This window comes from Balearica regulorum, chromosome 15 (genome assembly GCF_011004875.1).
Source record: "Balearica regulorum gibbericeps isolate bBalReg1 chromosome 15, bBalReg1.pri, whole genome shotgun sequence".
NCBI lineage: Eukaryota > Metazoa > Chordata > Aves > Gruiformes > Gruidae > Balearica > Balearica regulorum.
In genome coordinates, this window is record NC_046198.1 from 16,078,301 (window position 1) to 16,095,729 (window position 17,429).

At 42.4% G+C, this 17,429-nt stretch overlaps 2 protein-coding genes across 2 annotated transcripts; one reads left to right on the forward strand and one right to left on the reverse strand.

Annotated features, from left to right (window-relative positions):
* Nucleotides 1–99: 99 nt before the first annotated feature.
* CRYM (crystallin mu) lies at nt 100–10,603 on the forward strand. The gene is made up of 8 exons (XM_075768215.1): nt 100–359; nt 596–746; nt 1,798–1,860; nt 3,951–4,052; nt 4,591–4,774; nt 7,069–7,190; nt 7,673–7,757; nt 8,401–10,603. The coding sequence occupies exons 1-8, from the start codon at nt 187–189 to the stop codon at nt 8,463–8,465; spliced, it is 945 nt and encodes a 314-aa protein (XP_075624330.1). The 5' UTR covers nt 100–186; the 3' UTR covers nt 8,466–10,603.
* Nucleotides 10,604–12,143: 1,540 nt separating this feature from the next.
* On the reverse strand, nt 12,144–17,357 carry ANKS4B (ankyrin repeat and sterile alpha motif domain containing 4B). Its single transcript, XM_010310701.2, has 2 exons — nt 17,142–17,357; nt 12,144–13,833 (listed from the first exon to the last, which is right to left on the reverse strand). Exons 1-2 carry the CDS (start codon nt 17,303–17,305, stop codon nt 12,759–12,761), a joined length of 1,239 nt encoding a protein of 412 aa, XP_010309003.1. The 5' UTR covers nt 17,306–17,357; the 3' UTR covers nt 12,144–12,758.
* Between the last annotated feature and the right edge of the window lie 72 nt (nt 17,358–17,429).

Genomic DNA, 17,429 nt, shown 5'->3' on the forward strand with positions numbered 1-17,429 from the left:
GGGGAGTGGGTGTCCGTGAGGGGAGCGCGGCGCGGAGGGGGAGCAGGCGGCCAGTGGGGCGGTACCGCTGCGGGGCGGGCGGTAGCGGGGCCGGGCCGGTGGGCGGGGGCGCCCCGCCGAGTACTTAGCGGCGGTGCGGGACGGTGCGCGGTGCCGCGGCGTTGTCTCGTCCGTCCGGTGCTCGCCATGGGTTCCACTCCGCCCGTCTTCATCGGCGCCGAGGAGGTGGAGAAGCACCTGCACCGCGCCAGCCTCCTGCTCCCGGCGCTGGAGGCCGCCCTGGCCAACTTCTCGGCCGGCGCGGCGGGAGGCGTCGTGCAGCCCGTGCGCACCGTGGTGCCGGTGCACCGGCACGGCGGGTGAGGGGGCGGCGGGGCGGGGGGGGACGGGGGGGATGCGGCTGGCGGGAGGAGGTGCGGGCCCCCTCCGGAGCGGGGAACGGGGGTAGCGGCGGCGGGGGATCGGGCCTGCGGGAATTGGAGCATCGGGAAAGGTCCTGGGTACCGAGTTACTGATTAACTGGGCAGTAACCGCTCCGGTGGCGGCGGCTCCCCCGCTACAGGTATGTAAGTAATATCGGTAACTCTCTTACCAGGTTCCTAGGAGTCATGCCTGCTTACAGTGCCGCAGATGATGCGCTGACAACCAAGTTGGTGACTTTCTATGAGCACAAGAAGGATTCCTCTGTCCCGTCTCACCAAGCGACTGTGCTCTTATTTGACCCAAGAAATGGTTCTTTAAAAGCTGTGAGTTTTGTGTGTGCTTCTGCGTTCTCCTCTGTTCATGTTCCCTCAGTTCTCCCTTCTGATTCTTGGAAGCTGGAGCTGGTGTAAATTGGTCTGAATTTACCTGTATCATCAATGAAAATGTGTTTGTGCCAAATGCAGATTTGGCCTAAAGCATCATGTCTTTTGTACATGTTAAACTGTACTTGATCTGCTGTTTACAGCTGCGTGTGATTTGAAGGGAATCTGATGGCTTACAGGGTGACCGGGAGAGAGAAACAATCAGGAAAAGTTCACCTTGCATTTGAAAGCAAAAATACTTTGCTGAATAAAGAATTGATCTGGAACCATCTTAACTTAAATCTGAAGAGACTTACAATTGGTATAACAGGGAATAATATTCAGAGACTGATTTTTTCTGTTGTTGTTGTTTGCTTACAGAATTTAAGAATATTTACCATTTTCATTACACTGTAGTAATAATGGTTATTAAAGGGCCAAAACTGGTCAAGAAAACTATATTGGGCTTTTATTCCTAAACTGTATCAGAAAACATGTCAGCTTTTTAAGCCCCCTAATTAATTTCTGCACAGCAGCTAATACACATTGAGGCAGGAGTGCCCCACTGTGTGTGATACACATTAAAGGAATTCCATGTTCCCCGTCACCCCTTCGTACAGACCGAGACAGTGCAGACTCGTGAACCACTGCCAGCTTGCACCCGTCCTTGGTCTTACTGGAGTGCAGAGTATTGCAGTTGTATCGATCTATCTTCCCTGCGTGGGAGAGCAAGGGAAGTGCAACGCACGAACAGCTGTGTGTGTTAAGGGTGTTAGGACCAGTTTTCACTCTCTTCGTGCTGGTGGAATGACAGGGAAGAACTGGCATAGACAGAGAATCTGCACAGTTTAAACACGCGATTTTATATGCTTTGTGGTTGTTAAATACTAATTACCAACTTCTATATTTTTATCTGTGCTCTGTAATATCACATAATTAACAAATCAGATGAAACTGTTTGGTATTTTCTCATATATTCAGTGTGTATTTCAGTATGAATTTTTTTTTAAAGGTCCTAGATGGCAGTGTCATTACAGCAAAACGAACAGCTGCGGTTTCTGCGATTGCTACCAAGGTATGGCTTCTGTTTCCTAAATCGGGACAGAATCAGTGGTCTTATGTATAAAATAACCAGAGGGGATGATGTAAACAGCTTTCAGTGCATGTGAATTGTCATCAAATACAGCTTTAAATTAGATCTATGATAACACGTGTATCTTTAGGGAAAACTTAAAAGCACAATTTTCTGTTTTGATTGAGTCAGTTGTGTCTGGCTTGAACACTCTGTGTGTGATTGGAGAAGGAATCTGAGCTATGTTTTTGTGTCTTGTTCTGCACGCTCTTCTGGGAATTTACTGAGGTGTCTTTCTCTGATGATCTTTCTTTTGTGCTTGTCTTAACATGTTCCTGTATGGCTTTGGGTGATGCAGCTGTGGTGATAAAATAAGTTTTGTTTAGATGTACATTTTCTGCTCTTGGGCCAGGACAGGTGGGTTTTACTGAACCTGGAGAAAGAGGACAGGGGACAAAGTAGGTTGTCTTAAGGTAGATGATGCCTGAGATAGATGGATGACTTGTCCGGAGGTGGCTATCTGTCCATTGGTTTCTCTGTTGTCACTGGGAAGATGTCCAGATGACTATCCCTGACTACAGCCATAAACTTCAGTGTATGAAGGCAGGTGAGGTATATCTTGCTGTATGTTGCTTTACAATGTTTCGGTTTCAGTTGGAAATTGTTGGGTTTGAATTCTGTTTTTGAAACTACATGTGGCTGGACTGCTAAGAGTGGGAGCAGAACAGGTCACCGTCCATTACGCAGCAGGGTTTTAGTCTTTACCTCAAAGGATGAGGCAACAAGAAGAGTGCCAGAGCTGTTTTTCACCCTTCAGCTTTGCATCAGACTGCAGGCTGATCTCACCACTTCGTTAGTGGCAGTCTTCATGCCAGTGTGACTCTATCCATGGCAATAGAGCTAAACTGACATAAAATTGGAGGGAAGAACCTGTCCCCAGGAGCTTCCCCTGGTCCAAGGGACAGAACAATTTCCAATGGATTCCTTGGACATGAGGTTATAGGACCTCATTCATCTTGGCCATTCTGTACTTGGGCAGTTCTGACAGTTTTTACACGGTCGAGGCACTGCTGGCCTCAAAGGAGCTTGGCTGCTGAAGGGACTTCAAGATCAGATCCTTCATTGTCATCTGCTGTTTTGGGAAATTTTCAGTAGTGTTTGAGTTTAGCTCATAGTTGTCATCTTGTCCTCTTTATGGCGTTTGCTTTTCAAAGACCAATGCTTTTATGCAAGGAACCTTTGAAATCGGTGCTTCAGAGTCTTTGAAAGGAACACTAAAAAAGAGTTCTTGCTACTGAAAAATTGGATCAGTGAGATTTTTTCAATTTATTTGCAGCAGAATAACTGTTGAGAGCCTAGACAATTCTAAAGCTTTTTATACAGAACTGGGTGGCCACAGCAAATGCATAAACAAGAGGAAGGATACCTTCGGGCTGCACTCCAACAGCCCTCTCTTCACCTTAGCCAAGTACTGGTCAATCACAGGCAAGAACTAAACCAAAACACCAAAAGCAATCATAGAACTGAATTTTAATATTTGTTCCTCAGAACCTTCCCTGTTTTTACAATACCTGATGCATATGTATCATGGCTCTTACAATGCAAGGTCTGCCTGTGGTATGATTTATGGCTTCAGTGAATTGAAAAAGAAGGCTTAGTTTGGGGCTCTCAGGACCAGTTTACCCACCCAGCTACCGCTTTCAGTACTGATAGCTTTTTGGTATTATGAGCCCTGTTTTCAGCCAGTGCAGAACATCACCACTATGGTTTTACACTTAATTAGTCACCTAGGTGTAGTACATAATACTAATATTAGCATGTGCTGAGGCCCCAGAACTTGCATTGGCTCATGCTGTTGCATGGTAAGTCTGAAATTCAAGAGTCAGACAATTCAAAACTGGAATCAAGGTGAGATGTACTCTGGTGCTATGGACACTAGCTTTTGCATAAAACCCTTTTTTTTTTTTTTTTTTTTTTTTTTTAAAGAACTAAGGATACTGCTTTCTTTTGTAGTATTTTTATATATATATATGTTTGTCATTTGTCCTTACTTCTTTCTTTTTTTTTTTTTAATTATATTTGATACTGTTTAGTTGTTAATGCCAGCTTTTGCAGAAGTGCTGTGCATTTTGGGAGCTGGTGTTCAAGCATATAGCCATTATGATATCTTCACGGAGCTGTTCACATTTAAAGAGGTAATGGACACATCTTAAGAGGATACATCTATTTTTCTCTTATTATGTTTCAGGAGCACTTACTATAAATAAAGCATACTACAATGAAGTTAAGGGATTAATCATATTTTATATTCTGTTTCTACAGAACCCAAGAATACTCTGAATTGTAGAATTTCTTACTTAAATGTTGGTTAAAAAAAAAAAGACTGGAAACAAAATCAAGTTTCAGACAGCTTTTTCTCTCTGTCTCAGAAAATCCTGCTATGTATGCCATACTTGGATGAGCTTTCTGTGACTTTCCCTTAAGTATATTTATTGGAAATATTTGTATTTTATAAATACGGCATTACAAGGAGTTGTTATTCTGGCATCACAAAACAGTCAAATGTAGCTGCACACGCACGAAACTTAGTCACTTGTATGAGGAGAATATTAACGGGGTAAACCCCCACATTTAGAATACATGTAATTATGTACTGAAAACTGACAGAATGTTATGTTTCAGCAAGGAGAAATTCTCCAAGCTAATCTGTTTGTCTTTTTTTTTCCCTTGAAGGTCAGGATATGGAATCGTACCAAAGAGAAAGCGGTGAAGTTTGCTAATACAGTTAATGGTTCGGTGCAGGTCTGCTCTTCTGCTCAGGAGGCAGTTACTGGGGCTGATGTCATTATAACAGTCACTATGGCAACAACGCCGATTTTATTTGGAGACTGGGTAAAACCAGGTGCCCATATCAATGGTATGCTGTGCTCTCATTGTTTAAAAGTTCCATTTATTATCACATTGTTTAGCATCAGAAACTGCTGAAAAACAATACTGTGTGCTTCTCAGAATGAATGTTCTTTCTGTTCTGACTCCTCCCCTTTAGTGAGGACCACTTTTCCCAGCCCTGTCCTCCTGTTGTCTGGAGCCAGAACTCCTGCATATTCCAGCACTAGATGGTTGCTAGAGCACGGGATATGATTTCCCCCCCCCCCCCCCACCAGTGGTGCATCATCTTGGCTACCACATTGTCACTTAACGCTCACCTTGCTCTCCATTTAAATAACCTGTACAAACATGTTATTGTCAAAGTAATTCCTTCTCATTCTACTGTTTCCCTGGTAGTTGTCATCTTTTCCTCACCCAATTTTATAACCTCCTCTATTTGTTCCTTTTTGGGCTGATAACATTGATTTTATTTTTTTTTCTTGAGTTAAAAACATGCAATAAGTGAGTTGAGAACTTCACAATTTGACCTCTAATTATGGTGAGGCTTGGTGGGGATTTTTGGGGTTTTTTTTTCCTACTATTGTGTGGAGTCTCTGGACCTGCCCACATTTACTTATTTTATTAATTGTGGGCCTTGTTCAGATGACCTTGTGCACTTTCCAAATGGCATAGTAATAAGACAAAAGCAACTTGTCAAAGGAAGCAATTTAAAGGAAGGTCCCACATTCCAGCAGCATCCTACCAATTTTTCAAGCTCAATTTAGTCCTTTGTCATTGAATGTTGTTGTCTGTGTTATGTCATGGAATGGAAGCCAGAAGTACAACCAAAATCAATTAAGGTCTACAGTCACTGGGGCGACGCATACACAAAGACCTCTCTCCTTTCCTTGCCTTTTTTTTAATTTGTCTCCATTGAGGCATTTGTGCTGTTTGAAGAGGCATTCAAGCAACACGGAATTTGTTATTCTGTAATAGTTGGACACTTTTTAAAAACAATTGACCACAGTGTAACTGGTTTGGGTTTTTTAGCCCATAAGAAGTTGATAGTGGTCTTGCTCTATTTAAAGAGTTAAGCTCCTTGACTTGTTTTCATTTTCTCCAGGTAAGTGAAAAATCCATAGCCTGCTCAATTTGTACTGCTTATAAAGTTACAAGGAAATAATAGGAGGCTATAAGTTTAAAAATCCTAATTTGAATTCTCTGTCTGCATGTGCAAGTCTTTGTTGCACAATACTTTGGTTCTCATCTGCTCAGGATAATTGAGAGATTTTTCAAATCTTATTGTTCTCTATAGACACATAACAAACATAGTCTGGATCAAATGAAAGGATGATAAAATTCAGGGCATTTGGTAATGATCTGATGAAAGGCAAGGGTACAAGAGATAATGGACAAAGGGAGATGATTTTCTTATGCCTCAGCTACCCAGAGTCTGCTGACAAGGATATTCTACCAACAAATCAACTATTCAATGTTTTAGAGGAGCTGTATTAAGTGTTAGTTAACTTCATTTAAAAAATAAAAAGCAACAAACCCCTGTTAATTTGGCAGTTGGAGAAACGGGTTACTGTTTGTCTGCAGAAGAGCAGTAGTAGTCTGTATAGGCTTAAGATTATCTTCCCTGAGTTGTGTCACCAAATGATCAAAGTTTATTCTAACAGTGCCTTCTGTAAGCAGAACAGAGCAATTGTCACGCTTGTCTAGCGGTGTCATTTCCAAGGCTCCTAGCAAAGGCTTGTTTGTTTTGTAGCTATACATAGTTACATATGCCTTTACATTTCTTGTATTGATCTGAGATGACAAAGGGCTAAGCAGAGCTACCTCGCCTTCTCTTCTCTGTCAGCAGTACTTGGAAGGAGCAATTTGACCAGTGTACCAAAGAGGTGGAAACAGTGCCAGCGAAGAATCTCGCTTCTGCTTCCTGAAGGGTCACAGACTTTTGTTGGCAGCAGCATCTGCACAACTGGCGGTCAAGGATGCTGTATGCTTTAATGAGCTGTAATTTGGAGGGTTGGACCCAGTGTCGTCCCTCATTGACATCAGTGGCAATGTAGGGGGTCAGCACTTACGGAAACAGGCTGTGTTTATGTCAGCGTACCAGCTGTGGCCAGGTTGAGAGAAATCTAGCATTTTTCCCAGTTGCTGAGGCGCATGCTATTTTTTGTTGTTTTATCAATCAGCATGTCCCCAGTGCTAACATCAGTTTATATATTACATCTCCACAATAATGTCTGTTGTTACTTCACGTACGTCTTTTGGACAAAATGTGGTCTGAATTTATTTTATATATTCCTCCCAAGTTCATCAGTTTTGTTGTCTTAGCTGTTGGAGCAAGCAGACCTGACTGGAGAGAACTGGATGATGAACTGATGAAGAACTCCGTTCTGTTTGTGGATTCCAGAGAGGCTGCTCTGACAGAATCAGGAGATGTTATATTATCAGGGGTAAGACTTTCTTAAATTACGGACTTTAGTTTTGTGGCAATTGGCTTGTATTTGAACTGAGTTGCTACTGATGTGCTGCACTGAAACTTTTTAGAGCATCACATGTAGTTGTTAACACTTGCCAGGCACAGGCTGAAAGATAAACTGGGACTTCTGCGTGTCTATGCCAAAACCATGCAACGTCTGTAACCCCAAAACAGTGCTATCCACTGTAACTGACTGACTGCGGAAAGTCTGTCAGCTGTTTTTCTCTGAAAACCATTCCACTCTTCTGTGATTTCTGTCCAGTTTCTGTATTATTTGTCTGAATACTGATCTGCTTCAGTGTGGAAAAGGAATCAGTTCTGGGATAGCAGAACTGGAGGAGTTCTTTCTTTCGAAGTCACTCAGAAAAATTTTTTTTCTCTTCATGTGTGTATGGATATAATATCCATACATATATCCATTATGTCTATTTGTGTAAATATGTTTTTGTTTTACAGGCAGAGATTTTTGCTGAGCTGGGAGAGGTGGTGAAGGGTACGAAACCAGCCTTGCCTGAGAAAACAACAGTATTTAAATCGCTGGGTAAGAACAACCCCTCCTGTGTACAAGTCTGACGGAAAACAATGCCTTGTTATTTATGAGGTCCCCCATGCGTGGGAAAGCTGCTGGTCATCTTCAGAACTGCTGTGGCCATGCACTGTCCAGAAGAAACTAGAATATGATTTGCATTTTCCCTTTTTATTCCCCTTTTTATTTATCTGGCAGGACTGATGTGATGAAAAATGATAGGAAAGCAAACAAACAATAGGAAGAAATACATTTTCCATTTTGCAATTGTTCAACACAACTGCAGTGTTTATTAATGCAGCTCGGACCCGAACGCCCTGCTGAAACACCCCTGAAGTCTGTCTGACCTACAGACAATGTGGCAGCGTACTGTGGCGTTGGAGTTGATGTTTGGGGGAAAAGAGGTCCCGAAGGGCCAAGTTGTGATAGAAACGCTGAAGATCAGACTTGTACTGTTATGTTAACTTCGTATAGCACACCTAACAGTTATACGATGGTTATGAACTTTGAATGTAACACTGTAGGCATTTGGGATGGGGAATGATTTCTGTTCCTGCCCAGTTAGATAATTTCCTGAGTCCTTCTGTTCCCTTCTGAAGCTGAATTATTTTGTACAGCTGAAGAACAGTTTGAAGGTGTCTTTCATTCTTTTTTTCAGGGATGGCGGTTGAAGATACAGTAGCAGCAAAATTTGTTTATGACTCATGGTCAGCTGGTAACTAGAGAGAAGTCTACAATGCCAACGAGGCCAAGAAAATTGTTTGCACTTAGCTTCTTTCGATCTTTTGTTAACAAGAAAGGCACCGATCCTTTCTGAATGTGGCCCTTTTAGAACATACAAGAATGAAAAGTAAAATTCCAGCAATAGACTAATTCCTACAGTTTTCTAATGTCAAGTATTAGATACCTGCAGTATTACTAATAAATGTGTCTCATGTAAGGGCAAGTATTAGATGTTTGCAGTGATATTAACAAGGGTATTTTTACGTATTTTGGTATAATTCTGGAATCAATGCCTTTCCTCCCTGCTTATTTATGTAGCAGAAGTCTGTGGGTGTATTTTGTGGTTTTAGAGAGTTAATTCATACCAGAGTAAAATATATCAGTTCAGAGAATGGGCTCTGGCATCATATCTACCTGTTGGGTGTCGGTGCTATGCTGGCAGTAACCTAGTCCTCAGTCTGTCCTGGAGCACAGCCCACCCCTGACTCCTGGACCCCCCCCTTCTCCTCCTGCTCAGACTGGGATCTGGAAGTCACCATGCCTACTTTCACCCCCCCCAATCCCCCTTCTCTGCCCTCAGACCCAATGGTTCTTCAGTAGAAGACTCAGATTGCAAAAAATGTCCATTTTAACTGGGAGGAAACTGTACTCAAAACCTTCCTTGGTACGTTCCTGGGTGGGATATTGCCACTTTCATATTGCAAGGAGTCACCCAAAATGTGAGTACTAAAAGTGTGTTTTGACTCAACTTTTATCTATATTCTGTGGAGAGATTTTATAAATCTATGGCGTTTGTAAGTTCTCTTTCTAAGCTTCTTGAAGATTGGAACTGTGCAAGCTGATTTCAGTAGGATAAACTTCAAGTATACAGACAAGTATTTTCACCTTTGCTGTACTATGTATTGACTGGAATTGTTCTCTTATCCCAGTGGGTATTTGCTGGGGCAGGAATTTCCACGATCCTTTCTTGGCGGAGGAACCCAGTGATGTTCTACACAGGGAAAAGTTCCAGTTTTGTGCTGTTATGCAACTGCCTTACAAAAGACTGAGCATCTGCTGAAAAATAGGTGTTGCCCTGGAAACAAATTCCTGTCTCAGCCTAGAGCTGTGCCTTATGAAATTTTATTTCTACTTACGTACTAGTTCATGCAGGCTGTTCACTAAGTGTTTCTTCACTCTGTGGAAGATTTAGATGACGTGGTCATTCTATATTGATGCTAGACTACAGCAGAGCAACAGGAAGGAGGTTGAGAAGCAGTTAGCGTTAAAGCCCTTGATGATGCATAAGTAAGTATGGAACAGGTTAATGAGTATAGTGCAGGTGTGACATAAATAATTACAAGCCTGGTGTAAACTAGTTGGGGAAAAAGCAGTAAGTGATAGTCTGTAATTTGCAGATTTTTAGCATGGAAGGGGACCAGACCCGTAAGCGACTAGGGCCAAAGGATGTGTGTGTGTGGGTAAACATCTAACTCCACTGACCTGGCTTATATCAGCAGAAACAAGAACAGAAATTTCTCCATAAGCTTTTGCATTTTTTAATGGTAGCAAAATAACCCTTCTATTTCTATACGTGTTTTCTTCTGCGTCACTTCTGAAGTGTTCAGAAATGCGTGTGTTACCTTAGCCTCTTACTTCAGCAATGGAGAACCCCACTGCTGCGAAACAAACGTGACTACCGTCGATGTTCCAGAATTCAAGAACTGTATGGAAACCTGCACTTACTGTTTATGACAATATTATCCCAGTTCTGTGCCTGTGTAAAACAAGGTTTGTAATTTGAAGTGAGGCATGGTGTTTGGGAAGAAGACAAATACGGTTTATTTTCACGTGTACTCTTTACAGACTGCGCTTTTAGAGTAGGTGGAACCAGTCCAAAAGCCTGGTTCTGAAAACCCGCAGTGTTCTCGGCTTTCGTTGGCAATAGGAGGTTCTGGGAGCCTGGCTCCAGCCTTGGACCTCTGAATTCATGAAGAGCATTGGATTCAATTACAATGGGAGTTGCTTGGATGCTGTCTCTAGATTTTTTTTGAGGGGAAATAATAGTCTTAATTTCCATGTTTCCTTCTCTTACAAATCAGAGCCTCAAGAAATTGTGTAACTTGCATTTATGTTAAAATTAAATAGATAATGCTGTCTGTCTTTGACTTTCATTACTTTTGGTTTGGGTTGTTTTGGGATTGGTTTTTGGTTTTGTGGGGCGGTTTTGGGATGGTTGGTTTGTTTTTGAAGATGAGGAAGAAAGTATTCAACTCATTGCACGATCACTCCCTTTATTTCCCCCTTTACATTTACACTGCTCTGCTCCACCGCAATACTCAGTTTTGCAGTCGTCCTCCCATGTTGCATGTTCCCTCCTCTTGATGTCTGTCCCGTGCAGGGTATTAAATCCTTAAGGAAGAAGAATCGTGTCCTTGGCAGTGGGCTGTCTTGGTTTTATGGTTTGCACGTGACACATAAAGTGTCTCTAACTGAACCGTGCTGTACAAATGTTGCTAAGGAGTCAGATCTGGGATTCACTAATTTAAATACTTCACATTATAAAAGAAACAAAGGGGTTGGTGAAGAAATTTGGAAAACAGCAAAACACATAAGTGGGGGAAAAAACTGAACTGTGAGTGTTCCTTTTTATTTTTTTTTCCCCTCATTGTTCCACATGGCCGCTTTAGACCAGCGGCCAATTTCCAGGACCACCCTGCAAGAAAAGGACTAGCACTATTGCACTTCTTTTTTTTTAAGGGTGTATGTATATATACATACCGGGTTTCTTATTCAGTCTCTAGATGCAATTCCTGAAGGATGAGGAACTCCTTCCCGTAGATCTTGTGCTGGATCTGCCAGCTCCACAGAGTTACATGCGGAGCAACTATGTAAGCATCCTTCCCTCCTTGCCCTGTTGAACACTTGGGAGTTTCTTAGCCGAAATGAGAACAGCCCAGCAGGTTAATAACACAGGGTCTGGGGGAAGCTGTCTGACTTAATTACTGTGCTAAGCACAGCGGTCATTTCAGGTTGTGCAGAACAGGGCTCGGATGTGACTGCTTCGTGGAAGAAAATATCAACCCGCTCAAGTACAGGAGTCCCGGGAAGAAAGAATGCGGTATAAAGTCCAGCCGAGAAAAGGAATTATAATACACAAATCAAAGTAACAAGAAGAAGATGTGGAAAGAGGGAAGCATGACAAAATAGATTATTAACTAGGATCGGTGTCCACAAATGCAGTATACCCCTAAAGAAAAATGATAGCTGGCTAACTGAAAGCTATAAAAAGAGATTTAAAGATAAAAGTCCTGCTAATAATTGTGACTCTCAAATTTGAGGTCTTAGGCAGGGCAAGGCTACTACAAGCATCTTATTAGGTTCACAAAACTCCACAGAAGTGATTAATTCATATCAGAGAGTGCTGTCTTCCTGAGAGAGATGAAGGGAACCCAGGAAACGCTGGCTGAGAAGAGTCCTGGTTTCTGGGACTTCACGTGGCAAATGCACCCTGTAGGAACCAAGCTGAGGATACACCAAACCAGATCAAATACGTTGAAAATAAAACCTCAGCTTCTTGTAGTTAAAAGTATTGCAGTCTTGGTGCCATTTAGGACATGATGGGTGCTGGCAACTGGGCAGTTTAATGAGATGAGAAAAGAATATACAACTCACACCGAACATCTCTTGGCAAGGTACTTCATGTATTTTTAAATTAATACCAATACAGAGGCAAACCACTTCACTGACAAGAACAGGAAACTTGCTGTTAATTAGCCTTATTTACGTTTGTTCAGAGGCTATTATCAGCCATAGCTGACATCAAGATTCAGAGGCATTTTCTAAGATATCGTCAGTTCCAGGAAGGGTGGTTTGTCACAATCTAACTCAAGCGAATGGAGAAACCTCAAAGCTCTCGAGCTTTGGGGTGCTCTTTGCATTGTGGTTTTGGAGAAGAAGGGAAGGGCTTTATTAAGGAACGTAGCGTGGCTGGTCTTCACTGATATTTAAAGTTACTCTGACGAGAAGAAATCCAATTCCCATAAACAGTTTAGGGAGAAGCAGGTTTGAATCTACAGCTTTTGAGTTTTTACTTTCATCTTCTTTCTTTTTGGCAGAATGTGCTTTAATTAATACCCCGTGCACCACAGCCATCTCTGCAGAGAGAAAAATCTTTTTCCTTGCTGTACTTTCTAAAGCAATTGGTAACCTCTCTGCCTTTTGCTTTAGCAGACATCTGAAAAGAATTGCATGCTCCTTAGAAAGAGGAAAAGAATGAATCAGTGTGCAGGTCACAGCAACAGGCACGTTAATTTATAAGGAAGTATCTACAGTCTTTCCAGGGTCCTTGAGTGCTTGTTTTCTTTTATTCACGGCGTTCAGGACTTTCTTTCTTGGCCCAAGCTCCATCTGAATGCTTTGTAGATCTTCATCAGAACATAGCATCAGGGCATCCAAATCAATTTTTTCCCTCATAAAGACTGGAAGAAACTCATCCAGCATCTGTGATGCCAGAAATACCTCAAGGGGCGTGGTCTCTGTTTCCTCCTCATCCCAAATGACTTCTTCCTCATGCCAAGGGATATCAGCACCATTTTCAGCATCATCTTCCCCGCCCTTCTCAGCATTTTCATACTGAAAGAGCTCACTGGACATTTTAAAGCTTATAACTTCTTGCTCAGAAGACACAGTTCCAGGATTTATATCTGCAGCCAAATTCCTTCCAAATACAATCTTGCCGAGACCTGGCCGCTTAAAAATGGAGACCTGACTGTCATTATCAGAAAAGTTTTTCTCTCCGAGGTCATTCAGTAATTCATCCTCCTCTTTCTCATCGAAAAAATGCATCACAGTTCTCCTACCCGTACCATTCTCTTGGTCATTGCTTTGTGTTTCCTGGCTTCTTGTGCTGTCAGCTGCCTTTTTTGCCCTCAGTTTGAAAGTATCTTTCAGATTTTTGGTGAAAGGACTTGTTGTATTTGAAGCAAAGAGACTAGGCAACTTTACTCGGGAGTGTGTCCCTCGGGAAGAATTTACTGTGTCAACCTTTTCTTTCATATAATTCCGGTTCATTTCATGCTGGTGTTTCTCTTGGCGCTTCTCGCATTCCTTGATTTGTTTCTCCACATTCTTCTGGGCCTGTGCTTTGAGTTTGGAGACCTTCTTTGGGTTCAACATGTTCTGCTCGGTGGCGGCTTTGTCCAGGATTTGGACACATTCATTGCGGTCTCTGCTGGCAGCCACCTCCAGGGGAGTGCGGAGGTCATTGTCCAGAGCAAATATATTGGCACCGAAGTTGATCAAAAAAGAAACGCAATGGATATGACCATTGCAAGCGGCGTGGTGGAGAGGAGTGTTCCCCCAGATGTCACATTTGTCCGGATCACCTCTGAGAAGGAAAACAGCACACAGTGAGCTGGACCTACCCAAGCATAGCTCTACAGTGGGATCAAACAGATACTAAATGTTAAGCTCAGCTTTGCTATGAGGAGTACAGCCCAAAGAAAATGAGTCAGCTTAGCTCCATCCTGTAGAACGGCGCTGCACCTACTTAGACGAGCACGGAGTTCGGCTCTGTGTGTGGCATAAGCTCTAATTCCTGCCTGTCTGCGGGCTCAGCTTCAACTAACACTCATTGGAATTAATCACAAAATTGTTTCAATAGCTTTTGGGTGGAATGTTTTAAAGGCCTTTTGGTGACTTCCCTTTTGCGTGTCAAATGCAGGGACAATATTAGGTGGATTTTTTACTGGCCACAGTGATACATATTTAATGAGCCCACGCAGTAACATTTTTGGTAGGTAATAGGTAAATGATGAGGAGTAAAGCCCTGATTACACATTTGTCTCCGTTGCTTTTAGATTAAGCTCAGATGCTGTTGTTTTTCTTCAGCTCTTTTGTTCTCCTTAAGCTGCTTTTGCTCATGGGGTTTGAAAAGCAGAAACTCATTCGAAAGTAAAATACCACATCTTTTCAATTTAAATTTAAAGCCAGTGAAAAATACTGCTTTCTTTTTAACTCTTGCACTGACTTCACACTCAACTGCTGCCCACAGACGAGAATCGGCTTGAGTCTGTTAATTCATGTTTGGCAAGGTCAGCATTAGCAATGGTTCAGAACAGAGCTTGGGTCGCCTGTGACCAATAACCGAAGGAGGCACAGTAGCCCAAAGGCTTTAATAACTTCAGATCCAGGGGCCAAATTTACAAGGAGAACTTCTACTCTTGGGAGTTTAAGCATTTCAATGTTTTGGAGATTTGTTCCACGGCAGCTGTACTATGAATGAAACGGTACATCCTATCGCAAAACCTCCTTCGGGCATCGATCTCTGGCTTTGAGTATCTCTGGAGAAAAGCACTAACATATTTGTTGAGGGCCAAATCTGAAAACATCCTTCAGCCTGAAACGCCAAAGGCAAGAGAGAGGTCAGGGGCCCCGCGGAGCTGAGACACGGAGCTGAGAAACAATGGCAAGTCTGAGCACGCCAGGCTGCGAGAACGTGGGCATTTCTACAGGGAGGTGACAGCTGAGGATGAAAGTTTCTCCACTTGGACATGTGGAAACCATGTGTACGTATTTCTGCTGTTGTGGCTCTGCCCTGGGGAACTGCCTGACTGCAGCCAAGCGTGCCAGATTCCTCGATTCCCACATCAGCAACCAGGCTGCACTATCCTGCGCCTTGGGAGTGCCGGGTCATCCATCCTCCCCCGGGTCCCTCCAAGCTGTTTGTGGTCTCTTTTCCCCGTGGAGCCTGCCAGCCTTTGAGCCTCAAACAATCGACAAACTAGAGTTTCTGTTCCCAGCTCAGTGGGGCTTTGGATAAGGTTTGACGTCTACTTGGGGTTCTCATACTCCTCTTTTCCCTGCTTGCCCAAGAAAGAGGCTCACACAAAAGAGAGCAGATCTGCTACTTGGTCTTGCCTTTATTCGTGTACCTGCAAAGCAAGCAGAGAAAATGTCTCTTGATGCCTGGGAAGATAAACTATTTCAAGATGAAAGGGCTTTATTGTTAGTATTGCTACATTTTCCAAGGGCTGAGTGTGTTGCAAGCTTCACAGTCCTAAAATCTGCAATCACTCCAAAGAAAACCATCCTGTATCTCAGTGCCTTTGTCAGGAAACCTCTTCAAGGAAAGGATTAATTTGTTAAAAATAATTAAAGTACTTTCTCACAAGAAAACGTTAACTGACCGCAGAACAGACTGAATGTCTTCCAAAATTCAGCTTCTCCCAAGAAAACCGGTGAGACTGCAGCCTTGTCTCTGGCAGCCCCAGCTTGCTGATTGGGTCAAGAAATAAGGGATTAAAATAGAGGTGAATGCATATGTTTGAAGATTTAAGGGCAATACTGTCCCAAAGCTGTCCTCTACCAAGGAAAAGAGTTAGAAATACATTAAATAACAAATACATAGAAAGTCTGATCTTTGTGTCATCCTCTGTGACTTCTATTAGCTTATATGGTAGAAGACATATTTTTCACTCAATTTTTGAAAAAAAGTTATTTTCTTATTTGTTCCTTAGCTAGTTGTTCTGACTTTTAGGTGTTCAGGGACAAACCTTTATTGACTCCAGATATTTCCTTGGAGCTGCTTTAATTATACGAGTTGAAAAACTGTCAATCTATTTTTTGCTTCTCCTGGGGACACAGCAATAACCATGCAGTCCAAAGGTCTTTTTTATTGTGTTATTACAGCCACACCTGAGCTCAATGAGCTATAAGGCAAATCTATGAAAACTCAATTTTTATTCCATATTTTCAATTCTCTTTTTAATGAAAGAGAACTCAGATACATCCAAATAGCTATTCAACTTTCCCCTCCAATCTTCTTTAAACTATTATGATTGAAAATACAGGTCAACTTAATCTTCATCTCAGCCCAGAAAGAATATTTTATTAACTGTATCTCTACACAAGAGCAGATTTTCTTTTGTCAGATCTTATTACAGAATCACAGCTTAAAAGGCAGGCTCCAAGCAAGAGGGTACAGAGGGCGGGGAGGTAATAACCATTTCAATATTACATTTTAAGCATGTAGTACATTTAAATGGTACCAAACAGAAATATTGCTATTAGAAAATAAACCTGTGGAAAACCTTTCTTTTTTTTTTTTTTCTTCTTTTTTTGTAGTTTCACAAATACTGTACCCCAGCTTCTGAAACAGTATTACCATTTTTACCATGGTGGTAGTTGCTAACACTATAAAAAGCAGAGAAATACCAATTTTAGATGTTACTGTCTCAAAAACTATCGGTTGTGACTCGCCTCTGGAAAGCATTAAACCTTCCCAGGTGTCTACTAACTGCACTTTGGAAGCAAATGGGAGAGATTTTTTGCTAAAATGTTTCAAACAATGCATTTCTCTAGAGCCAGTTTCAAAGACACGTTATCACCAAAGGTTCTCGGCCAACTTCTCCTCCATTACAGCGAGGCGAGGTCCCAGGGCCCGGCTCCTTCTAACCGCTCCCCACAGACTCTGTGTACAAGACGGTCGATGCAGCTTCACCGACCACACGTACAGACCTGCTCACAAGTTCTGGGCCATTGCAAATGAAGAGAAACAATTCTTGGCGATGCATTGAAAGAAATGACCATGATTTTCAGCCTTTGGGGTCTGAGGTCATCGGGGCATTAGAAAAATGACACACTAATTGTAGTTTTAAGCCACTAGCTTTAAGTAATGGAGGCTGATTGACTTACCCCCTCCGACAGATGACTTCCAGAGCTTCCAGATAGCCATGGTATGCTGCCAGAAGGGTGGGCGTCATCCCATCTTCATCTGAAGTATTAAGGTCTTTCCTAGTGGCTTCTTTCAAGAGGTCCAAATTGCCATCGGCTGCTGCTTTGTGATACCTGCTGGACATTTTCAGTAACTTCTGGTTTCCCAAAGCAGCTCTGAACAATATCCAGACTGTGCAGTCACCCTTCCATTGCAGGGATAGTTCATTAATGATTACAAGTCGAGACGTCCCCATGGGGATGGAAATG

Bases quoted from the DNA above. Each gene is read 5' to 3' on its own strand.
- ANKS4B (XM_010310701.2), bottom strand. From the start codon at position 17,305: ATGTCCAGCAGGTATCACAAAGCAGCAGCCGATGGCAATTTGGACCTC. The intron at 13,834-17,141 runs GTAAGTCAATCA...TTTCCTTCTCAG, and splicing joins GAAGTCATCTGTCGGAGGGG to AGGTGATCCGGACAAATGTG.
- CRYM (XM_075768215.1), top strand. From the start codon at position 187: ATGGGTTCCACTCCGCCCGTCTTCATCGGCGCCGAGGAGGTGGAGAAG. The intron at 360-595 runs GTGAGGGGGCGG...CTCTCTTACCAG, and splicing joins CCGGTGCACCGGCACGGCGG to GTTCCTAGGAGTCATGCCTG. The intron at 7,191-7,672 runs GTAAGACTTTCT...TTTGTTTTACAG, and splicing joins GAGATGTTATATTATCAGGG to GCAGAGATTTTTGCTGAGCT.